This window comes from Cydia pomonella, chromosome 25 (assembly GCF_033807575.1).
Source record: "Cydia pomonella isolate Wapato2018A chromosome 25, ilCydPomo1, whole genome shotgun sequence".
Lineage (NCBI taxonomy): Eukaryota > Metazoa > Arthropoda > Insecta > Lepidoptera > Tortricidae > Cydia > Cydia pomonella.
Genome location: NC_084727.1, coordinates 11285319 through 11313079, shown reverse-complemented (window position 1 = coordinate 11313079; position 27761 = coordinate 11285319). Strand labels below are relative to the sequence as shown.

Below are 27761 nucleotides of genomic sequence, written 5' to 3'. Positions count from 1 at the left end.
GAAAGTTCTCTGGCGGGAAGGCGCAGGCGCGGCACACGGCGCCGCCGGTCCAGAACAGCCCGGGCACCTTCCTGCATCACACGGGAAGTTTTTTAAGGTCTGGTCATAGTTTTGGTCTTTTACCACCATTTTTATTTAAACTTTTAACTTGGAGGAGATTCGGTAATATGGTGATGGATTCATAATTTTATCGTATAATATTAACATCTACTTACGTTAGTAAGCTTGAGAAGGTATGATCATTGATCGAAACCTAGATCAAAGAAGGTGGTTCTCAGTGAGCTAAAAATCTAAACACATACCAATTAAATAATGTATTATTAATAGTACCTACCTATGGGGATTAATATGAAGTCCCAGTTTCCGCAAGGTTGTAGTAATAAATCAGCATAAGTAGGTACTTGTAATTGTCTGAATATAAAATTATTTTTGTTAAACCTTTCGTATGCTATTGTAAATTTTGGTTTTTATTAACATGAACTTAATATTGACACGCTCAAGTTGAATGTAGGGATGCACTAGTTGATCGGTGAAAACATATCAAAGGTTAAAGCGCCCTCTGTTAGCCAATAGATGAACTACGGAGAAAAGTTTTCTTTTATATAGGTTCGCTACCAATGCAGAGGGCTCGCGCTCATTTTAACTACGTAAGTTATCGTTGTCTCGAAGTAGACGGACGGGTGTTGTGTTCCTCGCTGAACTGGTTGACGGCGAGGCAGTACTTCTCCGAGTGGTACGTGCGCGAGATCTGGGACAGCAGCGGGGAGCCGCGGGGCGACGACAGCCAGAGCGCCGCGCTGTTCGCCGGGCCCACCATGCCGATGAAGGCTACCAGCATGCGCGTGTTGAGCAGGCCGCGTTGGATCTGGGAATAGACAATCATTATTAAAACCAGTAGTGTTGCGCTCGATCGGTGTAGATATGGTACAGTCGATGCCTTAAAAATGGATCGAAACATCGATATCGAGAGTTTATTCGACTCAATTATATGTACCTATAGGTAGTTAAAATTGGATGTTTAGTTTGCTGGAGGTACATACTCATTTCGGTTATTACATGAGAATAGGAATAGACAAAGAATAGGATTTCCGCTTAATAACGATTAAGTACGTTGTACTAAACCATAGAGTAATACATAAGCATGGAGTGCTCCCTCTATACATCAGTTTTCTTACCAAAACGCTTATTACTTTCGTAGTCGACATCTAGCGTCAAGTAGCGGATTTATCAGTACCGCTACTGGATACTATTGTAAAAAAATTATACAATAGTAACTTATTTTTCTATGACTAAACCGACTGTCACAGTTTAAAAGTTCGCTATTTTTTTTTTATATGGCAAGGTTAATAGTTAACTGCCGTGTGACGTCGATCAATACGTCATGTGTGGTTGATGCAACTGCGCCGCCGGTGCCCGCATACACTCCAGCAGCACACACACACCTGCGGCTGCTTCAGCAGCGCCTGCAGCACGGCGCCGTCGGGCAGCCCGTCCACCAGCTCGCACACGCTGGCGCCGCGCTCGCCCAGCAGCCAGGCGGCGGCGGCGGGCGGCGCGCCGCCGGTGCCCGCATACACTCCAGCACACACACACACCTGCGGCTGCTTCAGCAGCGCCTGCAGCACGGCGCCGTCGGGCAGCCCGTCCACCAGCTCGCACACGCTGGCGCCGCGCTCGCCCAGCAGCCAGGCGGCGGCGGCGGGCGGCGCGCCGCCGGTGCCCGCATACACTCCAGCACACACACACACCTGCGGCTGCTTCAGCAGCGCCTGCAGCACGGCGCCGTCGGGCAGCCCGTCCACCAGCTCGCACACGCTGGCGCCGCGCTCGCCCAGCAGCCAGGCGGCGGCGGCGGGCGGCGCGCCGCCGGTGCCCGCATACACTCCAGCACACACACACACCTGCGGCTGCTTCAGCAGCGCCTGCAGCACGGCGCCGTCGGGCAGCCCGTCCACCAGCTCGCACACGCTGGCGCCGCGCTCGCCCAGCAGCCAGGCGGCGGCGGCGGGCGGCGCGCCGCCGGTGCCCGCATACACTCCAGCACACACACACACCTGCGGCTGCTTCAGCAGCGCCTGCAGCACGGCGCCGTCGGGCAGCCCGTCCACCAGCTCGCACACGCTGGCGCCGCGCTCGCCCAGCAGCCAGGCGGCGGCGGCGGGCGGCGCGCCGCCGGTGCCCGCATACACTCCAGCACACACACACACCTGCGGCTGCTTCAGCAGCGCCTGCAGCACGGCGCCGTCGGGCAGCCCGTCCACCAGCTCGCACACGCTGGCGCCGCGCTCGCCCAGCAGCCAGGCGGCGGCGGCGGGCGGCGCGCCGCCGGTGCCCGCATACACTCCAGCACACACACACACCTGCGGCTGCTTCAGCAGCGCCTGCAGCACGGCGCCGTCGGGCAGCCCGTCCACCAGCTCGCACACGCTGGCGCCGCGCTCGCCCAGCAGCCAGGCGGCGGCGGCGGGCGGCGCGCCGCCGGTGCCCGCATACACTCCAGCACACACACACACCTGCGGCTGCTTCAGCAGCGCCTGCAGCACGGCGCCGTCGGGCAGCCCGTCCACCAGCTCGCACACGCTGGCGCCGCGCTCGCCCAGCAGCCAGGCGGCGGCGGCGGGCGGCGCGCCGCCGGTGCCCGCATACACTCCAGCACACACACACACCTGCGGCTGCTTCAGCAGCGCCTGCAGCACGGCGCCGTCGGGCAGCCCGTCCACCAGCTCGCACACGCTGGCGCCGCGCTCGGCCCAGCAGCCAGGCGGCGGCGGCGGGCGGCGCGCCGCCGGTGCCCGCATACACTCCAGCACACACACACACCTGCGGCTGCTTCAGCAGCGCCTGCAGCACGGCGCCGTCGGGCAGCCCGTCCACCAGCTCGCACACGCTGGCGCCGCGCTCGCCCAGCAGCCAGGCGGCGGCGGCGGGCGGCGCGCCGCCGGTGCCCGCATACACTCCAGCACACACACACACCTGCGGCTGCTTCAGCAGCGCCTGCAGCACGGCGCCGTCGGGCAGCCCGTCCACCAGCTCGCACACGCTGGCGCCGCGCTCGCCCAGCAGCCAGGCGGCGGCGGCGGGCGGCGCGCCGCCGGTGCCCGCATACACTCCAGCACACACACACACCTGCGGCTGCTTCAGCAGCGCCTGCAGCACGGCGCCGTCGGGCAGCCCGTCCACCAGCTCGCACACGCTGGCGCCGCGCTCGCCCAGCAGCCAGGCGGCGGCGGCGGGCGGCGCGCCGCCGGTGCCCGCATACACTCCAGCACACACACACACCTGCGGCTGCTTCAGCAGCGCCTGCAGCACGGCGCCGTCGGGCAGCCCGTCCACCAGCTCGCACACGCTGGCGCCGCGCTCGCCCAGCAGCCAGGCGGCGGCGGCGGGCGGCGCGCCGCCGGTGCCCGCATACACTCCAGCACACACACACACCTGCGGCTGCTTCAGCAGCGCCTGCAGCACGGCGCCGTCGGGCAGCCCGTCCACCAGCTCGCACACGCTGGCGCCGCGCTCGCCCAGCAGCCAGGCGGCGGCGGCGGGCGGCGCGCCGCCGGTGCCCGCATACACTCCAGCACACACACACACCTGCGGCTGCTTCAGCAGCGCCTGCAGCACGGCGCCGTCGGGCAGCCCGTCCACCAGCTCGCACACGCTGGCGCCGCGCTCGCCCAGCAGCCAGGCGGCGGCGGCGGGCGGCGCGCCGCCGGTGCCCGCATACACTCCAGCACACACACACACCTGCGGCTGCTTCAGCAGCGCCTGCAGCACGGCGCCGTCGGGCAGCCCGTCCACCAGCTCGCACACGCTGGCGCCGCGCTCGCCCAGCAGCCAGGCGGCGGCGGCGGGCGGCGCGCCGCCGGTGCCCGCATACACTCCAGCACACACACACACCTGCGGCTGCTTCAGCAGCGCCTGCAGCACGGCGCCGTCGGGCAGCCCGTCCACCAGCTCGCACACGCTGGCGCCGCGCTCGCCCAGCAGCCAGGCGGCGGCGGCGGGCGGCGCGCCGCCGGTGCCCGCATACACTCCAGCACACACACACACCTGCGGCTGCTTCAGCAGCGCCTGCAGCACGGCGCCGTCGGGCAGCCCGTCCACCAGCTCGCACACGCTGGCGCCGCGCTCGCCCAGCAGCCAGGCGGCGGCGGCGGGCGGCGCGCCGCCGGTGCCCGCATACACTCCAGCACACACACACACACCTGCGGCTGCTTCAGCAGCGCCTGCAGCACGGCGCCGTCGGGCAGCCCGTCCACCAGCTCGCACACGCTGGCGCCGCGCTCGCCCAGCAGCCAGGCGGCGGCGGCGGGCGGCGCGCCGCCGGTGCCCGCATACACTCCAGCACACACACACACCTGCGGCTGCTTCAGCAGCGCCTGCAGCACGGCGCCGTCGGGCAGCCCGTCCACCAGCTCGCACACGCTGGCGCCGCGCTCGCCCAGCAGCCAGGCGGCGGCGGCGGGCGGCGCGCCGCCGGTGCCCGCATACACTCCAGCACACACACACACCTGCGGCTGCTTCAGCAGCGCCTGCAGCACGGCGCCGTCGGGCAGCCCGTCCACCAGCTCGCACACGCTGGCGCCGCGCTCGCCCAGCAGCCAGGCGGCGGCGGCGGGCGGCGCGCCGCCGGTGCCCGCATACACTCCAGCACACACACACACCTGCGGCTGCTTCAGCAGCGCCTGCAGCACGGCGCCGTCGGGCAGCCCGTCCACCAGCTCGCACACGCTGGCGCCGCGCTCGCCCAGCAGCCAGGCGGCGGCGGCGGGCGGCGCGCCGCCGGTGCCCGCATACACTCCAGCACACACACACACCTGCGGCTGCTTCAGCAGCGCCTGCAGCACGGCGCCGTCGGGCAGCCCGTCCACCAGCTCGCACACGCTGGCGCCGCGCTCGCCCAGCAGCCAGGCGGCGGCGGCGGGCGGCGCGCCGCCGGTGCCCGCATACACTCCAGCACACACACACACCTGCGGCTGCTTCAGCAGCGCCTGCAGCACGGCGCCGTCGGGCAGCCCGTCCACCAGCTCGCACACGCTGGCGCCGCGCTCGCCCAGCAGCCAGGCGGCGGCGGCGGGCGGCGCGCCGCCGGTGCCCGCATACACTCCAGCACACACACACACCTGCGGCTGCTTCAGCAGCGCCTGCAGCACGGCGCCGTCGGGCAGCCCGTCCACCAGCTCGCACACGCTGGCGCCGCGCTCGCCCAGCAGCCAGGCGGCGGCGGCGGGCGGCGCGCCGCCGGTGCCCGCATACACTCCAGCACACACACACACCTGCGGCTGCTTCAGCAGCGCCTGCAGCACGGCGCCGTCGGGCAGCCCGTCCACCAGCTCGCACACGCTGGCGCCGCGCTCGCCCAGCAGCCAGGCGGCGGCGGCGGGCGGCGCGCCGCCGGTGCCCGCATACACTCCAGCACACACACACACCTGCGGCTGCTTCAGCAGCGCCTGCAGCACGGCGCCGTCGGGCAGCCCGTCCACCAGCTCGCACACGCTGGCGCCGCGCTCGCCCAGCAGCCAGGCGGCGGCGGCGGGCGGCGCGCCGCCGGTGCCCGCATACACTCCAGCACACACACACACCTGCGGCTGCTTCAGCAGCGCCTGCAGCACGGCGCCGTCGGGCAGCCCGTCCACCAGCTCGCACACGCTGGCGCCGCGCTCGCCCAGCAGCCAGGCGGCGGCGGCGGGCGGCGCGCCGCCGGTGCCCGCATACACTCCAGCACACACACACACCTGCGGCTGCTTCAGCAGCGCCTGCAGCACGGCGCCGTCGGGCAGCCCGTCCACCAGCTCGCACACGCTGGCGCCGCGCTCGCCCAGCAGCCAGGCGGCGGCGGCGGGCGGCGCGCCGCCGGTGCCCGCATACACTCCAGCACACACACACACCTGCGGCTGCTTCAGCAGCGCCTGCAGCACGGCGCCGTCGGGCAGCCCGTCCACCAGCTCGCACACGCTGGCGCCGCGCTCGCCCAGCAGCCAGGCGGCGGCGGCGGGCGGCGCGCCGCCGGTGCCCGCATACACTCCAGCACACACACACACCTGCGGCTGCTTCAGCAGCGCCTGCAGCACGGCGCCGTCGGGCAGCCCGTCCACCAGCTCGCACACGCTGGCGCCGCGCTCGCCCAGCAGCCAGGCGGCGGCGGCGGGCGGCGCGCCGCCGGTGCCCGCATACACTCCAGCACACACACACACCTGCGGCTGCTTCAGCAGCGCCTGCAGCACGGCGCCGTCGGGCAGCCCGTCCACCAGCTCGCACACGCTGGCGCCGCGCTCGCCCAGCAGCCAGGCGGCGGCGGCGGGCGGCGCGCCGCCGGTGCCCGCATACACTCCAGCACACACACACACCTGCGGCTGCTTCAGCAGCGCCTGCAGCACGGCGCCGTCGGGCAGCCCGTCCACCAGCTCGCACACGCTGGCGCCGCGCTCGCCCAGCAGCCAGGCGGCGGCGGCGGGCGGCGCGCCGCCGGTGCCCGCATACACTCCAGCACACACACACACCTGCGGCTGCTTCAGCAGCGCCTGCAGCACGGCGCCGTCGGGCAGCCCGTCCACCAGCTCGCACACGCTGGCGCCGCGCTCGCCCAGCAGCCAGGCGGCGGCGGCGGGCGGCGCGCCGCCGGTGCCCGCATACACTCCAGCACACACACACACCTGCGGCTGCTTCAGCAGCGCCTGCAGCACGGCGCCGTCGGGCAGCCCGTCCACCAGCTCGCACACGCTGGCGCCGCGCTCGCCCAGCAGCCAGGCGGTGGCGGCGGGCGGCGCGCCGCCGGTGCCCGCATACACTCCAGCACACACACACACCTGCGGCTGCTTCAGCAGCGCCTGCAGCACGGCGCCGTCGGGCAGCCCGTCCACCAGCTCGCACACGCTGGCGCCGCGCTCGCCCAGCAGCCAGGCGGCGGCGGCGGGCGGCGCGCCGCCGGTGCCCGCATACACTCCAGCACACACACACACCTGCGGCTGCTTCAGCAGCCCCTGCAGCACGGCGCCGTCGGGCAGCCCGTCCACCAGCTCGCACACGCTGGCGCCGCGCTCGCCCAGCAGCCAGGCGGCGGCGGCGGGCGGCGCGCCGCCGGTGCCCGCATACACTCCAGCACACACACACACCTGCGGCTGCTTCAGCAGCGCCTGCAGCACGGCGCCGTCGGGCAGCCCGTCCACCAGCTCGCACACGCTGGCGCCGCGCTCGCCCAGCAGCCAGGCGGCGGCGGCGGGCGGCGCGCCGCCGGTGCCCGCATACACTCCAGCACACACACACACCTGCGGCTGCTTCAGCAGCGCCTGCAGCACGGCGCCGTCGGGCAGCCCGTCCACCAGCTCGCACACGCTGGCGCCGCGCTCGCCCAGCAGCCAGGCGGTGGCGGCGGGCGGCGCGCCGCCGGTGCCCGCATACACTCCAGCACACACACACACCTGCGGCTGCTTCAGCAGCGCCTGCAGCACGGCGCCGTCGGGCAGCCCGTCCACCAGCTCGCACACGCTGGCGCCGCGCGCGCCCAGCAGCCAGGCGGCGGCGGCGGGCGGCGCGCCGCCGGGGCCCGCATACACTCCAGCACACACACACACCTGCGGCTGCTTCAGCAGCGCCTGCAGCACGGCGCCGTCGGGCAGCCCGTCCACCAGCTCGCACACGCTGGCGCCGCGCTCGCCCAGCAGCCAGGCGGCGGCGGCGGGCGGCGCGCCGCCGGTGCCCGCATACACTCCAGCACACACACACACCTGCGGCTGCTTCAGCAGCGCCTGCAGCACGGCGCCGTCGGGCAGCCCGTCCACCAGCTCGCACACGCTGGCGCCGCGCTCGCCCAGCAGCCAGGCGGCGGCGGCGGGCGGCGCGCCGCCGGTGCCCGCATACACTCCAGCAGCACACACACACCTGCGGCTGCTTCAGCAGCGCCTGCAGCACGGCGCCGTCGGGCAGCCCGTCCACCAGCTCGCACACGCTGGCGCCGCGCTCGCCCAGCAGCCAGGCGGCGGCGGCGGGCGGCGCGCCGCCGGTGCCCGCATACACTCCAGCACACACACACACCTGCGGCTGCTTCAGCAGCGCCTGCAGCACGGCGCCGTCGGGCAGCCCGTCCACCAGCTCGCACACGCTGGCGCCGCGCTCGCCCAGCAGCCAGGCGGCGGCGGCGGGCGGCGCGCCGCCGGTGCCCGCATACACTCCAGCACACACACACACCTGCGGCTGCTTCAGCAGCGCCTGCAGCACGGCGCCGTCGGGCAGCCCGTCCACCAGCTCGCACACGCTGGCGCCGCGCTCGCCCAGCAGCCAGGCGGCGGCGGCGGGCGGCGCGCCGCCGGTGCCCGCATACACTCCAGCACACACACACACACCTGCGGCTGCTTCAGCAGCGCCTGCAGCACGGCGCCGTCGGGCAGCCCGTCCACCAGCTCGCACACGCTGGCGCCGCGCTCGCCCAGCAGCCAGGCGGCGGCGGCGGGCGGCGCGCCGCCGGTGCCCGCATACACTCCAGCACACACACACACACCTGCGGCTGCTTCAGCAGCGCCTGCAGCACGGCGCCGTCGGGCAGCCCGTCCACCAGCTCGCACACGCTGGCGCCGCGCTCGCCCAGCAGCCAGGCGGCGGCGGCGGGCGGCGCGCCGCCGGTGGCCCGCAGCGCCTGCTCGGCCGGCGCGCCCGCCCAGCCCAGCTCGCGCAGCGACGCCAGGGCCTCGGCGCCCGGCGGCGGCGCGCAAGACAACCGCCACGCGCGAAACTCGTCCAAAAAACCTGACAAATATAGGTCCCTGGCTATACGTAGACGCAAAATTACATGGCTACTTTATAAATTAATGTGTTCATGAATTTTGCGCCTCGTTAAACCTAACCACGGTAACGTCACATTCTCACAAAGTATATAAAGACCACTACGACTAATAAAATTGTTCTTTGGGTACTATAAAGTCAAATTATCACTGCGTAAATCTAAATGCAATGCAAGCCAAATTCATCATCGCACCCAGAAAACATGAACACGTTGAGCCACATCGAAAGTAAATGAAATAAAATAACGGGGTCCCATCTGTGACCGGCTTGTGATAGGAGTTGACACGAGCGGAGGCTCGGTCAAATAAACCTCTGCAGATGTTCTGCGCGGCGATAGGCGTCGCTGTCAACCACGGGAGGTGGTGTACGAGGCTGCTCCTGCTACTCCATGGATCACCTGCACACATGCCAACAGTGACGTACCTCTGTAGGTGTTCTGCGCGGCGGTAGGCGTCGCTGCCGGCCACGGGAGGTGGTGTATGGGGCTGCTCCTGCTCCTCCGCGATGCGCCGCGCAATCTCCTCCGGCGTGATCACCTGGACACAGAAACAGCTAAAAGTTCTGTGGGACGTTAACCGCGCCTGTGTGGCTGGAGCTGGAACTACACTGAGGCAAAAATATGTATAGGTACGCTGTTTGCAGCTGCAAAGAAAGTTTACACCCCTCTCTCCATGGATAGAAGTTTATATGCAGAAGGGTCAACTATATCTGCAGCTGAATGACCATCAGATACTTAGGATCGGTTGCACTAAACCGTTCGTCACCGTTAAAACGTTCGCTAATTTTGCATGGGAAATTTCATAATTCACAGCACCGTTGATCAGCCCATCAGTTGTGCATGATTGGTGCAACTGAGACTTAATGTTCCTGACGTGTTCCGTTACCTCGACGACGGGGCGCGTGGCGGGGCGCGTGGCGGGGCGCGGGGGCTGCAGCGCGGCCCTGAGCTCCCAGGGTCCGCTGGAGGAGCGGCCGCCGTCGCCAGGCTTGTATTTACAGCAGACAGTTTTGCTCTCTTGTTACCTCGACGACGGGGCGGGTGGCGGGGCGTGGGGGCTGCAGTGCCGCTCGCAACTCTCCCAGGGCCCTTTCGTAGTGCGGCCCGGCCGCCGCCAATCGAGCGCCCGCCTCCACTAGGCTTATCAGAATCTACAACAAAAAGGAAACTAGAAAACAAACCATACTGGTAAACCAATTTGTCAGTAGGAAAAGGCGGTACGAGTATATTAGTGAAATGTCGGCCGAAGGTTCGGTCTCATGTCATATCATGTCGCTGTTCGGTAGCTTATGAGACAGTTCATTCGAGTATAAGAGTTATAAGACGTACGGCACTACCTTGCGTAGTTCATGTGATAACTCGTTGGTAGATAACAAGGTCTGCAAATAAGGCTGTCTTGATTACGCGGTGATGGCACGCGGCAGGTGGGGCGCGCGCACGGCGCCCAGGAAAGAGTGTCAAGGACAGTACCTTTCTCAGGTCATGAGATTGCTCGTTGGTCGATAATAGAGCTTGATGATAATGTAGATTAGTGTCTTGGCTGATGTGGCGGCAGCGTTGATACAAGTACTACTTTACTTAGACAGTATACCTTCCTCAGCTCGTGTGAGAGTTCGTTTGTAGACAACAACGCTTGAAGGTTGGGCTGTCGTGGCAGATGGCGCGGCGGCGGCAGCGCGGCGGTGGCGGCGGCGACGGCGGCGGGCGCGGGCGCGCGCACGGCGCCCAGGTCCAGTGCGCCCGCCATCGGCACGCGCAGTTCCACTAAGAGCAACTCCTCCTTGTAAAGAATACAAGAGGAACGGTTCACTCAGGATAACGATACGTCTCTAGGTGCAACTTGAAGTAGCTAGAACACTGAACCAGCAAGAAGAAAATCTAGATCGTGTATTGAATTAGATTGTAAGATGTCTACATCTTTGTCATCACCATCAGTTAGAAAAGGGTGAAAGTGGGTTAGGTGCTGATTTCCTCACCAGAGTGACGGCGGTGGAACTGACCTGCGGCTGGAGTTGCTGCTGCGCGAGGGTCAGGAAGTCATGCAGGGTGGAGGAATCGCAGACGCGGACCAGCTTGTAGCGGGCCGCGCCCGCCTCGCCGCGGTAGAAGTGCTCGATGGCCCTGCCACACTCAATATCAAGTTAATTTAGGTTTCCGAGACACGACAGGGGTTAGAGAGATTGTCCTTTATCGCTATATATATTTAAGACTATCGAGCTACATCGAAAGCGACAGCAAACCAAACCTACATCCTTTGATTAAAGTTCCCTGAAGAATGTTTTGTCCTTCCCGTCCGAGACTGAACTCTATCTACATCACATCGTGAAAGCCTGAACATTTGAATGACAAGTTTTCACATATTATTTGTTACGAATAAATATGACAGTTGATGCATCAAAGTACTTTGTTTACTGTATGTGCTAGAGGCGCCCCCAATGTAAAATTTTGCGTAATATTCCCTATTAAAAATCACAAAACGAGACACAAGCGTTAAGTAACAAGGACGTATTATCAACAAGCTGATAGGTTTAACTCACCGGTTCTTCACCTCCTCGACGAGAGTGGCCTCAGGGTAGTATGCGACGAGCGCCTGGCCCTGAGGCCCGATGAGCTGCAGCAGCTCCGTCCGCACCTGCATCTATATATGACTCACCTGTTCTTTAGCTCTTCAACTAGAGTATCCTCAGGGTAGTAGGCGACGAGCGCCTGACCTTCGGGCCCGATGACCTTCAGCACCAGCTCACCCGTCGCGCCCGCCTCCGGCACCAGCATCTCAAGGTCACTTCACTTCACTGAATAACTTAGTACAACGCTTTCTTTATCCTCTCAACTTTTGTATAGTACACACACACTGTGCTGTTTTTTTTTTAATTGATTTAAAATGGTTAATTCGCTAAACGTTTGTAAACATAACAAATAAAATAAAAATGTAAACGTTACAATACCAATAAACGTCGACTGATTTGATTGGCATTGTCATTAATGACATAAACGTATTTTTTATAAATCGATGGTCGCTGTCTTCGATGCAAAAAGGTTTTATATATATATATATATATATATCTCTAGAATTTTATCGATGAATATGATATGAATGATGAACATTAGATATGTTAAAATATTTTTGAAAGTAAAATCTATATAAATGGCGTTATATTTATGTGTATACGAAATCTCCTCCAATTTTCATAGGACTAAAAGGGACATCTAAGTCATGTATAGCCAAGTCCCTGAGTTCGGCTAAGCTAAGAAGCTAACTGTGTAGGTCTGCACAGACTTTGCTGTCGCGAAGGAAATATATTTTCATAGGAGTTTGAGTCACTCTGTTGCTAACCCGTCGGTACAGGCTTGGAGAGTTTAGCTAAGACCATTGGAAATAAGAAGTAAGCATAGAGTGTTCACTCCGCGCTACATCCGTTTTCTTACTAAAACGCTTATTATTTTCGCAGTCGACATCTAGCATCGAGTAGCAGAATGATCAGTACCGCTACTTAACACTATTAGATATCTCGGGTATCGCGACTGACGATTTGTATTTCTCAACAATTTACAACCGGAAAGAGTTTAAAATAGAGTTCCGGTTAATCCGATTATAATATTAGCTGAAAATTGTTGAACATTAGACTTTTCGTTCGTCGCAACATCTATTGTCAAGTTGCAGTACTGCTAATTCTGCTACTAGATGCTAGATGTCGACTACGAAAATAATAAACGTGTTGGTACCAAAAGCACTCTATGACGTCTTCTTATTCCTCTATGCTTAGACTGACTACTTACCTGTGGAAGGCGGAGCCGACGTAGGCGGGCAGCAGCGCAATAAAGATGGCGGCGGTGCGCGCGCACGCCTCCGAGAACAGCTCCAGTTTGAGCTCGCCCAGCGCCGCGCCGCCGCGTATACGCAGCGATATCGACACCCTGCGGGCATTTTCTTATTCTACAACCTTATATACATATATTATGAAATGATATGAATCGTGTAAGAAGAGTGAGGGCCAGTTGCACCAATCAAAATTAACGAACTCTTAACGGAAAGTTTCTTTGCAATAAGAAAATGCGAACGTTTATCGGTGACAGACAGTTTGGTGGAATCGACCTTAAAATAGTTATAAAACTTATAAATACTTTATTCGTTAACAGAAATACAAAATAATAAGTTATAAAAGTAAAGTTGGAAAAGTGAAAGTGTCACAAAGTGGCCTCATCTGAGCATAATCCTGACGACTTCCAGCTGCTCTGAGAAACACTGGATATTTGTGAAGCGTTACTACTGATAGTCACCCATAGAAAATACATTTATGTGGCTTTTTCTACCGACAAATTTCTATGCCAGACTTACCTTGGTCTTATGACTTCCTCTGGCGCGTGGAAAGTATAGAGTCGAGGGGCGGCGCGGGCTGCACGAGCAGCTGCGGGCTCGACCACCACCCTTCTAGCTCCGCCGTCGGTGTGAGGCGGGGGGCTGTCAACAAGACGTGATCCTGTTTTGTTTTCGATAGATACCTTGGTCGTATGACTCCCTCCGGAGCCAGGAAAGCAGGGTCGAGCTGCGGTGCGGGCGGCGCGAGCAGCCACGGGCCGCGTGCGTGCCGCTCACGTGTGATGCGCGACCACCACTGCTCTAGCTCCGCCGTCGGTGTGAGGCGGGGAGACTGAAGCACAACAAACAATTAATAGGTGCTGTGGTCCTCTTTTATTTTTAGGGGTAAACAATTAATTCTCATTTCTATTAGAAAGCAAATCAAATTATTTTATGAAAATACGTTATATTTTTGTTATTTCAAGTAGAAACATTGCTATATAAATCTCACTCATTATCACGGGATCACCTGAGTTGATACCGCCAGAAAGCGCCGTAAGCCCTTTTGAGATTACATATACTCATAAGAAAGTTCAACGGCCCAATGCCGCTCGACCATGGACGAGTTGTCTATCTGCCGAAAATGTAGAGGACGCTGTCCGATACCAGCCCTTGAGCACTGGAGGCCTTGGTCACTATTTATGTCATATATGACGTCTATTTCAGTTTATAACTCCTTATTTGTTATTGACGTTCTTCGCTTAGACCACTATTAAAGTAGGTACCTATATCTAACTCGGCTTCCATGTTAGAGGAACGCGACTTTGTATGCATAAAAGACTGTCAGCCGTAATGTTTATTCGTGTATTTGTTACTGACCGCAGTGGTGAAAATCTTGTACAAGCGTTTGTTCTCTGCGTGCGTCCTCTTGCTGAACTCGACCCTGGCTGCGTGGTATTGGCGGCTACCGGGCGGCAGGACACGCCAGCGGCTGTCCACGCGACCCTGCGGATCACGAACAGCATAATGTAAACCTTTACCCCCTTATTCATAAACGTCTACTAAAGTTACGATGCCGCTGATATTCTTTTGTCCCTTTCCGACGTATTAGTATGAATAAGGGGGTGAGACATTTTACAAATGTCCCTGTTAACCCTTTTAATAGGGATCACTTAGATATTATATGGCAAAAATGACCAGTCTATAACTTTTTTTTTCTTAAAAGGACTTTATATAAAGAGACGATGACGCTTGAATCATGTATTTTTTTAAATCTTTACCGTTAAAGGGGTAAAAGACCAGGTTTTAGAACTATGTAGTTCGAATCATAGAAAAATATAAGTAACTCCATACATCACTTTTCTTACCAAAACGCGAGTTATTTCGTAGTCGACATCTAGCGTCAAGTAGTGGATTTATCAGTACCGCTACTTGACACCAGATGTCACAAGCGTCGCGACTGACGAATATCTTGCCAAAACAATTTACAAGTAATATTACAAGCGGATTTGAAAAAAGAGTTCCGGTTAATCCGGCTATAATATTAGCTGAAAATTGTAGAGCATTAGGGTTTTCGTTCGTCGCGACATGTATTGTCAACTAGCAGTACTGATAAATTCCGCTACTTCGCTACTTAACGTTAGATGTCGACTACGAAATAACTCGCGTTTTGGAAAGAAAAATGATGTATGGAGTTACCACTGTTTGAATGTAAATGGTGAGAATATATCTATTTCAAGGAAAGTCAAGTCAAACATTAAGGTCTGAGTAAATTGATAATATACCGGGTGTTTCCTGTAATACGAGCAAATAATTAAACCATATATTGTACTCCTCAAACGATATAACTTTTGATTAACAACTTTTAAAAATTACGAAATATTTAGATTTTATGTTTCTCATACAAATTGAATATTATTTTCAATGTACGCTGACATCAGTGTGTTTGACGTTGCTTGTCACGCTTTAAACATAACAAAATTCGCAATACATTGCGTCTTAGAATAAACTTTAAAGTGTAAAAAAAAAAAACAAAACATAATTTATTTTTAAAAGTTGCTTAACAAATGTTGGTCAGTTTGAGGAGTATAGCGTACAGTTTAATTTTTTGCTCCTGTAACTGACAGGAAACACCCGGTATAGGGTAACGGCGGCTATTAACGCGGGTATCAAAATCGACGTCTAACACCGCGGTGTTTACAAATACGCATTTTGCAAGCAAACAGATCTATTCTCTAAGAAATAAAGCATACACAAAACAAGCTCATTCATTGGTCTATCGTACCCATTAGTGTGCATTTGTGTGAGTGTAACAAAAAACTCGCGATTCGTCAGTTTGTGCGACGGCGGCGCAAGAACCGGTTGTTCCATACAGACGCGTGACTCCACAGGTAAGTGCACTCCAATCTTACTTAGTGTTTTACGTAATAGTTATGGCAAATAAACTAGTGCAATGCCTTTTAAGAGGTTGTGTATTGTTTTCTACACAATTTTGAATTACTTTTAACTTAGTTTTTGACCGGGAAATACGTTTAAAATTGAAAATAAAATACAGCGGTGATAGGCGCCAATTACTTCTGTGGTAAGTAATTCCGTGGTATGCCACGTTAATAGAAAAAGTGGTAGTTTAGTTATTTAGGGGGCGTCCATTAATCGCGTCATATTGTATAGGGGGGGGGGAGGGGGTCAGCAAAAAATCACCAATGATCACCACAGGGGACGGGGGGGTATGGACACGTATCACGTGTATTTTTTTTTCATCTGTGCTATACTGTATTATAGTCAATAAAATAAAAATAATAGTTTTCCGCCCTTATTATCCTTCACGTGTACTTAGGTTCATTTGTTAGAAAACTGTTCTTTAGTTATCGAAAAAAATACACGTCATATTGGATGGGGGGGGGGGGGGTCCTGAAAATATCACCAAAGATCACCATGGGGGAGGGGGGGGTCTAAAACAAGCCAAAAACGTATGACGCGATTAATGGACGCCCCCTTACTCTTTAGTTTTGGTACAAATTATCAATTTTATAATTTCTTTTATTTATTCCAATCTTGATCTATTCACGCTATTAAAGAGCTATTTCCGTGGTATGGAAAGTATTCAACTAACCCTTAATTTTTAACAAAAACTTCAGCACCGATTTCCTTGTTTCTATAGTATAAGTTGGCAGATTAAGGGTTCCCCCTTAATCTGCCAACTTTTTTTTATTTTGAGTTAAAACCTAAAATTTACTTGCCAGTTATGTGATTTTGTCTTTACAAGAAGCTTGTAATATAGGTGTTTGATTTGATTTGAAAAAACATCTGTGTTTTATTCTTTTTATGGGTCGGAATTAGGTTTAATTAAACTCCAAATTAAGCCTATTACCGATGGTATGATCAGATTACCCTCGGTAATAGAATGTATAGAAATCTATTACCGACCCAGAGAAATATCGAATGGGTCGGTAATAGGCTCTTAAAGAGTTATCTATTACCGAGTGACTATTTGGTATTGTATTGAAATATCGCATTTAGGGTACCGCAAGTACAGATTTCGTTGATAAAATTTAGACTTCAGTTATCATTATCAGATTTAAATTCTTCTGTTTTCTGATTCAGTTATTACTCTGACAGACAAGGAAGGGTACCCAACTGCCGGACAATTCCGATTAGATTTTTTTATTTTATTTATACAGTAGTCCAAAATCTCAGACATGTTTTTTTTTAGCTATAAAAATCATCAATAAGAAAAGTACTGTGATTTGTTAGTTATAAACGGGTAAATTATAACACATAATATGTGAGAGACTTTATTTAACTTAATTACCTTATCAAAAATATTAGAATTAAAAATTTTCATGTTTTTATATATAGTCGAAATTTTATAATGTGGACGTTTACCATTTCATTGTGGTAAACTTTCACTCAGGTGGTAAACGTCCAGCTTATAAAATTTCGACTATAATTTACGCTATGCCTTATGAGAAAATGTTACTTACTTGTTTTTTTTGTGCAGCTAATTATGTCAGTAAGACAAACTCTTATCAATCTTTATAGCATTTAAAAATTACTTTATTTAATAACAGGCAGGCCTATTTGTCATATACGTCCTTAGTAAAACTTTACTAACAATAATTTTTCTTGTTTTACATGTAAAACATTCAACTTATAACTTGTTATACAGGTACTCGTGGGTACTTGGTAAGTTAACTATTTAATAGTATTTGATTGTGCCAAAGTGTAATTATAATCTCTTCGAATATATCTCTTATTTTTAAACATACTCCTATAGTTTTATTTTTTATTTTTGTGTCATTATTAAACTTAATGACACAAAAATAATATACAGAACCCACGTCGTTATTATTGTTTTAACCCTCGGTATTAGGTTTAGAATTTTGAGTTTGGTTTCTGTTAACGAGTGCAGAAAAATCATGCCAATTGTACCCTCGGTAATGAAAGCTCAAAATTCGCGATAATAGAATCACAGCCTGTCCCTTGCCACGGTAATAGAAGATTTGGTCATTTTGGCTTCAAAAAATATTTTAATACATATAATAACCCAAAATGAATCCAAAAACGTGTGAAACGGAAAGTTCATTAAATGCTCTAATGAAAAAAAATAATTCCTGGCTGTTAGACAGCATTGATACCCTTAATTTTTGGATCTCTTTTGAAAAGTTCCTTAACTACCACGGTAATAGGTGCCTTTACCGTATTTTTTTAAATCAGCAATGTACTGTAAATTTTTTTATAATTCCGCTTACTAAAGGTTGTCTGGAAGAGATCGCTTTTTAGCGATAAGACCGCCTGTTGTTTACTTCTTCTTGATGTGTTGTATTATTTGTACTGTTTCTGTATTGAGGTGTGCAATAAAGAGTATTTGTATTGTATTGTAATGAACATTAACGCCATTTTACTGTCTAAGGTGGTCTTTAGTTCAATGCTGACCCGGGTGAAGTGGTTATTCCTGATGAAGCGCAGCAGCATCATGTTCTCTCGCTGCAGCCGGAGCGCGGCCGCCGTACTGCGCAGCGCCAGCGGCGGCGTGAGCCGTAGGAGCGGCGCCGTGGTGTCCACTTTGCAGCTGACGTGGCCGAACTGAAGAATACTTAAAGTATAATTCTTATTTCGACAAAATGTATAATCAAAACTTTCCTTTCCTTTACATTTGTATGGATATCGTCTAATAATATTTTGAAATTTATAACAAAAGAAAAATTTGATAAAAGCGCCGCCTGTTGGCAAATTATTAACCTTCATAATTTTCCTGATATAGTTGTAACCATAGAGAAAAAAGTACATAGAGTGCTCACTCCATACATCGGTTTTGGTACCAAAACGCTTATTATTTTCATAGTCGACATCTATCATCGAGTCGCGGAATGTTATAACCGGATTAACCGGAACTCTATTTACAACATCTTTTGCTTGTAACATTAGTTGTAAATTGTTGAGAAATACAATTACCGTCAGTCGCGACACCCGAGACATCTATTGTCAAGTAGCAGTACTAATAACTCCGCTAGTCGGTGCTAGATGTCGACTACGAAAATAAGAGGCGTTTTGGTACCAAAACTGATGTATAAGGAGTGAGCACTCTATGTTTACTTCTTATTGCTCTATGGTTGTAACCCTTAAAAAAAGTCTTAGCGCCCCCTCTTAAGAGGCTGTCAACACCCAATGTCCTTGAAATTGATGTTACTTAAACAGTTTTTTAAGAAAGACTATTTGTTTTTGTTCCTTCGGTTAAAGCTCATTTTTGAATGTAGGGGGAGGTTACACAGTAAAAGACATGTTTCTTCGATGCAGGTGTAATTGCAACTGAGTTAATGATCTACTATGGCTACATATATATGCACAGATACGTTTAAACATACCGGCCGCCAAAACTAACAGTTTTCAATAAATTTAAACAATTCAAAACAGAGGGCATGCACCGTCATTTACAAAAAAGATGAAAATTTTAAGATATGAACAATAATATATACGCTTTGGTAAAAAATATTCACTTCAGCACATGCAAAATCGTTTCACTCACTTCATCATATACTTGACTGTACTAGATTCGGTCTATAACTACTCATTCAATGTTTTAGGAAGTAATATTAATTTTGATAAAGGTCTTTTAAGCTCGTGGTCTCCCTTGCACTGTACAGTTACCACTCTCACCAGGTTATCTGCTCCAGGATGAAGATACTTGACCCTCCCTAGTAACCATTTAGTAGGTGGCGTAATTTCATCCTTTATGATTACTAAATCTCCAATGCAGGGCGCTGGTACAGTAACTTGCCACTTATATCTTTGTTGCAGTGTGTTAAGGTAATCGTTCTGCCATTGACGCCAAAAGTTCTGTGTCATCTTCTGTACTAACTGCCATCTGGTAAGTATATTGACCTTTTTGTGCTCATAATTGAAGTCTGGAACACTGACCAAGGGCTCACCCACCAAGAAATGTCCTGGCGTCAGCGGGACTCCTGTGGTACTGTCTATTTCACAAAGAGGACGACTATTTAGACAGGCCTCGACCTGAGTCAACAGAGTGGCTAATTCTTCATAAGTCAGTTTAGTATCCTTATTTACTCTGGCTAAATGTCGTTTAGCAGACTGAACTCCCGCTTCCCATAGGCCGCCGTATGAAGGCATTCTTGGGGGTATGAAGTGCCACGTTGTCCCTTCAGTAGCCAGCAGTTCTGCCACTTCGCTGGCTAAATTGTTTTTCCCAGGTTCGAACATACATTTCAACTCTTTAGCAGAACCAGTAAAATTGGTACCATTGTCGCTCCAAATATCTTGACAATGGCCTCTGCGCGCAACAAATCTTCTAAAAGCAGCTATGAAAGCTTGTGAAGTCAGATCTGATACAGCCTCAAGATGAATGGCTTTCGTAGCCATGCATACGAACAAACAAATGTATCCCTTAGTTGCATGATGTCCTCGGCCTTTAGAGGTTCTCATTAAAACAGGTCCAGCATAGTCAACGCCACTATTTAAAAAAGGTCGATTTTGGTTAACTCTGACTGTTGGCAACTGGCCCATGAATTGATTCTTGACTTTAGCTTTGTCTATGACACAGGTCTTGCAATTGTAAATGCATTTTCGAATGGATGACTTTAAGCCGATAACCCAATATTTGGTTTTCACGTAAGTCATCATTAACTGATTCCAACCATGAAGTGTTCTAGTGTGGGCCTCATTAATAATTAATTTTGTAATATGTTGGTTTCGTGGAATAATAATTGGATGCTTTGTCTGTTCAGACAATGATGCATTTTGAAGACGTCCTCCCACTCTTAACAAACCTTTCTCGTCTAAGAATGGTGCAAGTGTGATTAGAGTACTTCTTTTCTTAACTCTTCCATCTTTCTTCAAATCGTCTATATCTTTTGTGTATACTAGATTTTGATAAAACCTTATACATTCTTCTTCTACTTTTTCCATTTCTTTAACTGTTAAATGTTTACTCTCTTCTAGTTCTCTTTTTCGTTCAGTTAACATTCTTCTACAATAAGCTAGCACTCTCTTCATTCGTGACATTGTTGAAAATCTCTCCCATATAGGCCTCTCATCTACAAGTACAAGACATGTCGTTTTAGATTCTAATTCTGTTTGTGCAATTTCTGTTTTTTCATATTCTACTTGGTCTCTCTTAAGCCAGTCAGGCCCATTCCACCACAGATCTTGTGTAGCTAATTCTTGCGCTTTGACTCCTCTTGTCGCGATGTCCGCAGGATTGTCAGCAGATTGCACATGTCTCCAACGATCATTATCTATCAATCTGGTAATATCTGCTGTTCTATTCGCTACAAATGTTTTCCAGCGACTAGGTTGAGATTGCAGCCAAGCCAGTACGACCATTGAGTCTGTCCAAACAAATATTTTATTTTTAGGAATCTTCAGAAGTTCTGCGACATCACTGATCAATTCTGCTAATAAGGCTGCAGCACAAAGCTCTAATTTTGGAACAGAAAGCTGCTTCAAGGGTGCGACTTTAGTTCTTGATGCGATCATTGAGACGTATACTACACCACCTCTAACAACTTTCAGGTACGTCACAGCTGCATAAGCTTGAGTGGATGCATCTGAAAATCCGTGCAGCTCAATGAGATCATCTTCTCGTGTCAAGTGTAACCAGCGCTGAACCTTGATGTTTTGTAAATTTACCAGTTCTTCTCTATAGCGTATCCACTCGTCTGTCAAGTCCGATGTCAATTCATCATCCCACCCCAGATGACTCAACCATAACTTCTGAATTAAAACTTTAGCAGTTATAATTACAGGTGCTAGCCACCCAAAGGGGTCGAAAAGGCGAGCTACATCAGAAAGTATCGACCTCTTAGTTATAGGACTTCTCATCTCAGGTAAGTTTACTGTAATTTCAAACGTATCGTCTTGTCTATTCCAGGTCAAACCAAGAATCTTTATTATTTTATCCATTTTGATTTCCAGCGTGTCTCTTGTACTGTTATCTTCTTTTAGATATTCTAAAACTTCATCTGAATTGCTAGACCATTTTTGCATTCGAAATCCTCCTCTTCTCAATATTTCTTTAATTTCTTGACACATTTTCTTTGTTTCTTCTATGTTTTCATTTCCTACCATTAGATCATCCATGTAAAACGACTTCTTTATTACAGGTGCAGTTTCTGGAAATTCGTGAGCTTCATCGTCGGCTAATTGGTTTAATGTACGGACTGCTAAGAATGGCGCTGCAGCGGTCCCAAAAGTCACAGTTGTTAACTCATAGCTCTCGAACTCATCTTCCGGCCTATCTCTCCAGACAATGCGTTGCAGGTTTATGTGTTCCTTTGTCATATTTATCATCCTATACATTTTCACGATATCTCCCACGACGCAAATCTTGTGTTTTCGCCAAGCTATTACTAGGCTCCGAAGATCTGGTTGTAAAACTGGCCCTACCATCATGGTGTCATTGAGAGAGTGACCGTGTGAGCCCTTAGCAGAAGCATCATAGACTACGCGCACTTTACTAGTGTCTTTGTCCTCTCGAATAACAGCCAAATGAGCAAGATACAGTGCATTTTCATCGTTTTGTGTTTCTGATCTTCGCAAGTGTCCCATGTCCTTGTACTCATTTATAACATTTGTGTATTCCTGCTTTAACTTATCGTCTTTTCTAAATTTTCTTTCCAAACTCTGAAATCGATTGATAGCCTGATGTTTCGTATCACCACATAGATTAACAGTTTCTTCAACATTTTGTTTCAATGGTAAGTGTACTGTATATCTTCCGCTTTCATCTCTTTTAGTTGTCCTTTTGTATATCTCTTCGCATTTTTCTTCTTCTTTTGTCAGTATTTTCTTTTTCTTGTACACATCAGTTTCTATCTCCCAGAACCTTCGCAGTAAATCATTGTCTTCAGCCACCATTCTTGTTATGTGTAATGTTGTAACGTTGTGTTGGTCGCTCTGTGCTTCTATTTGTTTTCGACCCGTTAGTATCCATCCTAAAGTAGTTTTTTGAGCGACTATCCCATCATTCATTTTTAATAAACCTTCTTGAATAATTTGACAGTAGATTTCTGCGCCGAGCAACATATCCACCTTGCTGGGTATGTCATAGGTAGGATCAGCCAATTTCAATGTTTCAATGGCCTGAGAATCTATCGAAATATGTTTCGAAGGCAAATATGTGGATACAGACTTTAAAACGTAAGCTGAAACTAGAACAGTCTTCTTGTTTTCATATCTTGATGAAATTGTAATGTCGACCATATGCTTGATATTTATTTGTGTACTTTCTTCAAGTCCAGAAACTACTCCATTGATGCTAGTTCTTGGCAAACCCAGTAATTGTACAACTCGTTCTGATACAAATGAAGCCTCTGAGCACGGGTCGATTAGAGCTCGAAGTATGTGTGTATCACCATCGCTCGATCTTACCGCTACTTGGGCTGTGGCCAGTAACATTTTACGACTCGGTTGTTGTTTGGAAACGTGCAAAGTTGTAAGTTTCGTGTCAGGTTCTGGTTGTGATTGTGGTTGTGTAGCAGCTACTTCTTCATTAGCTTCTCGCGTTTGATGCAGAAGAGAATGATGTCTTTTTCTGCAGATCCTGCACGACGTCTTTTGTTTGCATCGAAATACATTATGGTATGGAACAAGACAGTTGTAACACAATCGGTTCTTTCTCACAAAATCATGTCTGTCTTCCACTGAGTTTTTAGTAAATTCCTTGCAGTTGAATATGTAGTGTTCGCCTTTACAATAGGTACAAGTAGGCTGTGATGCTACGCTAGCATGAGCACATTGGAACAAACTCTCTTCATCTTCTTCTTGTTCAGCTACATGAAATGTTTTGGGAGTTTGTGACTTATCACGTGTAGGCACTGAAACTGCTGCGGCCATTTCCAATGTGCGAAACTTAGCCACCAGAAACTTCTGTAACTCTTCCCACTTAGGCATGTCTTCTGAGCTGTCCTTATGTACAGTTTGTTCCCAGTCTTTAACTGACTCAGCGTCCAGCTTCTGTCCGACGAGAAAGATAATTATCGGATCCCAAGAATCCGTGTTTACGTTTAAATTGTTTAAACTGTTGATACATTCCATAGTGGTATCAAGTAAATGTTTTATTTGATTTGAAGACTGGGTTTGAATCTTCTTCTGACCAACTAATTTCTTTAATACAGAATTAACAATCATTCTTTTGTTGCCGAAACGGTTTTTAAGTAACTCCCATGCCTGTGTGTAATTATTTTCTGTTATTTGTACATGCCGCAATAATGTCTCTGCTTCACCAGAGACACTTGTTTTTAAATAGTGTAACTTTTGTACACTTGTTAATTTTGTGTTGTGCACGAGGGCTGTGAATAAATCTTGGTATGTGGGCCAATCTTCATATTTCCCTGAAAAGGTCGGCAATTGGATTTTTGGCAGATTTACAAACGGTAATTGCCCTTCATGGAACGACGTTGACATAGTAGATAATTCCATTGCCTTTTTTTTCAGACTCCCACTTGGTCAATAAATCTGTTAAGTCGGCTTGCAAACAGAGGTAAAGGTCTTCCACAATATAATAATCTTCATTAACAAAATACTTGATATCTCCTCGTTGTTCACGCGGTGTGCAATGCATGAGACTATTGTGTGCTTGTTTAAACATAATCCAATAATCATCAAGCATTTTAATTCTTTGTTTAACATAACCCTCGGTTAGCCGTTGTTTTGGACACTTCTTTATGTTAGATTGCGTTTTTTGTATCATACCGGCCACATCTTCTAACTTGGTAATGAATTGAGTTTGTTCGGGCGTTATTGGAGGCATTTTAGTAATTTATTCACTTATTTATTCACTTTATAATTAATCAGATAATTGTCACTAGGTATCAAAGTCAATAGTTCCAACACACGAAGTTATCTTTACGCCAAATAGTTTGTAAATCACACTTGCAATCACTTTCCTGTTTGTTATAAATCAATAATTATTTAACATTACTTAAATCTTCACTAAACAACGTAAACAACTCCGCTTATCTCTTAAGGAATGCGCTCCCTATTGTATTCGCCGGCCGGCCGCCTGCATCACTCCCGTACTTGATCCGGTTCGATTTTGGACCATATGTTCCTTCGGTTAAAGCTCATTTTTGAATGTAGGGGGAGGTTACACAGTAAAAGACATGTTTCTTCGATGCAGGTGTAATTGCAACTGAGTTAATGATCTACTATGGCTACATATATATGCACAGATACGTTTAAACAGTTTTAGTCAAGTAAGAAAAATATATGTTCATATTAATTATATTTCAAGGACCGTGGTTGTACTCGATACACGATTGAACGAAATCGGTTCGATAGAAAATAATTGCAAAGATTGGTCTTAAAATCACAATTAAACGGTTTTATGTCTTTATTGTTTTGACTTATGGGTCTGCAATTAAAATCACAATTTCAAAACATTTATATCTAAACCGTTGTCGAGTTAAATATTACACTAATAATCCACTTTTTTTTATTTAAATATTTTTCTTATTATTCCCTTGCCCAGGCCCAGTAACATGCGACAGTGCTATCTCATTTACTCCGATACAAATAGACAGTGTGCGCGCTTTAGGTATTGACAGCCTCTTAACAAATACCTATGTAATGAAGGAATGAATGTTTCTTTATTCGGGCAATAGACCCATTACATCATTTTAAAATACAAGTAATGCAGAACCTTTTAGCGTAGTTCATCCACTCGCTAACAGAGGGCACTTTAATCAAATTTAATTTTAAGTCGTTTTATTCGTGACCTTACTTTGTCTTGTGGCTTCTTTCGCAGCAGCTTCTTCAGTGGGAGGGGCTCGGCGGGCGGCGGGGACCGTATCGACTCATGGGACTGGACCTTCTTTAGTATCGTGTCTAGCTTCATCCTGGCGGTTCCCGACAATCCTGGATTCAAATTGTTCCGTTGAAGCATAGATTCCTCACTCCATACATCAGTTTTCTTACCAAAACGCTTATTATTTTCGAAAGCGAACGAAAACTTTAATACTCAATAATTTTCAGCTAATATTATAACCGGAACTCTATGTTGAACTCCTATTTCTTGTAATATTAGTTGTAAATTATTGATCAATACACTTTCCGTCAGTCGCGACACTCGTGACATCTCGTGTCAAGTAGCAGTACTGATAATTCCGCTACTTGACGCTAGATATCGACTACGAAAATAATAAGCATTTTTGTAAGAGAACTGATGTATGGAGTGGGCACTCTGTGCTTTCTTATTTCTCTATGGTTGAAGTCTGTCTGCTTATCGCAAATGCAGTAATCACATTTGAAAACGCATGCAATTGTTAATCTTGTTCTTCTTTAATAAGGTCTACATTTAATAGTATTTTATGCAACAGTTGTATAAGAAGGGTCATAAAAGGCGAGTGGCGTGAGTTACAATGTGAGCCGGAGCCGAAGGCGTAGGCGAACATTGTAAAGGAATACGCCACGAGCATTTTTTGACCTACTTATACAACGTTGCATACAATATTTTTCCTACGAGTCAACAAAAATAAATCTTAATTTAGGTAAACAAATTACAGCAAAAGTATATTTGACGACCGGTTTGGCCTAGTGGGTAGTGACCCTGCCTTCGAAGCTGATGGTCCCGGGTTCAAATCCTGGTAAGGGCATTTATTCGTGTGATGAGCATGGATATTTGTTCCTGAGTCATGGGTGTTTTCTATGTATTTAAGTATTTATAAATATTTATATATTATATATATCGTTGTCTAAGTACCCTCAATACAAGCCTTATTGAGCTTACTGTGGGACTTAGTCAATTTGTGTAATAATGTCCTATGATATTTTTTTTATTTTTTTATTTATATAGCAAAGACGCGCGAGCATACCTTGTTACGCGCCCAACCCGCCCCGGGCCGCGGCCGGCCGGTCAGCGACACCTCGTAACTCATGAGGCCCTGGTACTTGCTACTTGCTAAATTAAATTTTTGGTCAGTTTAGTTTAGTAGCCTATGGAGACTAACAAGCAACGCTAAGCGGTCTTCGTAGTCTATGGGTGTTGCTATATTACGGGTGTCACATGCGTGTTTCTGACTTATGAAGTAATTATTGTTACTATGCAACCAAATGAATATTTTGTAAGTTGGCAGCAATGCACTTAGGTTAAAACTGTCTTCGTTTTGGTTTTTATTAGGTTGGTAGCCATTAATCGCAGTAACGTTATAGCGATTAAAAGCACAAGAGCTTTTATGAGGAATAGACAATATAGACTTTTCTTGAAACCTTTTATGTATGTTCTTATATTCGTGTTAATGAATGCATAAATGACAGATAACAGTAGAGGAGTAGGAAATAGTACATTACGATACAAGTGCGAAAAATAGGAAATTCGAAACGAGTGGCGATAAATTAAAACACGACCGAAGGGAGTGTTTTAAATCGACACGAGTTGCGAATTACCTATTTGCACATGTATCGTACAACGTTTTACAGTACATATGGCCTTTTAAATGTTCGACACAGTAACGTAATATGCTAATTTTCGCACTAGTGCGCTAAAGTAGCACCATATGTACTGTAAACGATTTTTTCATGCAAGTATCTGTGATATGCAGGGCAGAGCTGGATTTCCTAAGTAATATTTGAGGCGCAAATGTTGACCTTGAATTACGTGGCTACTAAGTATTTCAACAATTCTTTCTGCAGATATTTTCTTGAAAATAACATAAGAGCAGCTTTCATACAAACACGTTACAGCTACTTTCAAGAGAATTCACTGCCATCGTTTTCGTAGCGCTACCCTCGAAACCGATCCCAGCGTTTTCCTGCTTTGTAGAGGAAAGCGACTACGAAGGCGGCGAGGCGGATTTCCGGCACTGATTGTATTAAAACTGAGCGCGGTTCAACTCTACTACACTGTACCTACCTATTTATATTTATAACTTTCAGTTAAGATAAACAAATACGCCTCCAAGCAGTGTTGATTGTTAAAAGTTCGTTAAAATTAAAAAAATAAGCAAATTAACAATTATTATATACTGAAATTTATGTCATTGCAATAATAAATCTATGTGGCTTAGCTATGCACTTGGTTTTGACTTATGTCATGTCTGGTGAGTATTATATTCTTTGCTTAAGATAGTCAAGGTCATAGAGAAACCTAATCACCCAAACGAAATATGACAAATAGTAATTTTTCGACTTTTCATGCTCTCTTGTCGGCGGAAAAATGCTCGTGGCGTATTCCTTTACAAT

At 49.7% G+C, this 27761-nt stretch overlaps 1 protein-coding gene across 1 annotated transcript; it reads right to left on the bottom strand.

Annotated features, from left to right (window-relative positions):
* Nucleotides 1–446: 446 nt before the first annotated feature.
* On the bottom strand, nucleotides 447–27761 carry LOC133531574 (uncharacterized). The gene is made up of 11 exons (XM_061869880.1): nucleotides 27433–27761; nucleotides 25306–25439; nucleotides 18000–18149; nucleotides 13944–14069; nucleotides 13268–13416; nucleotides 12545–12682; nucleotides 10768–10888; nucleotides 10359–10547; nucleotides 9793–9918; nucleotides 9193–9305; nucleotides 447–865 (listed from the first exon to the last, which is right to left on the bottom strand). The coding sequence occupies exons 2-11, from the start codon at nucleotides 25417–25419 to the stop codon at nucleotides 829–831; spliced, it is 1263 nt and encodes a 420-aa protein (XP_061725864.1). The 5' UTR covers nucleotides 25420–25439; nucleotides 27433–27761; the 3' UTR covers nucleotides 447–828.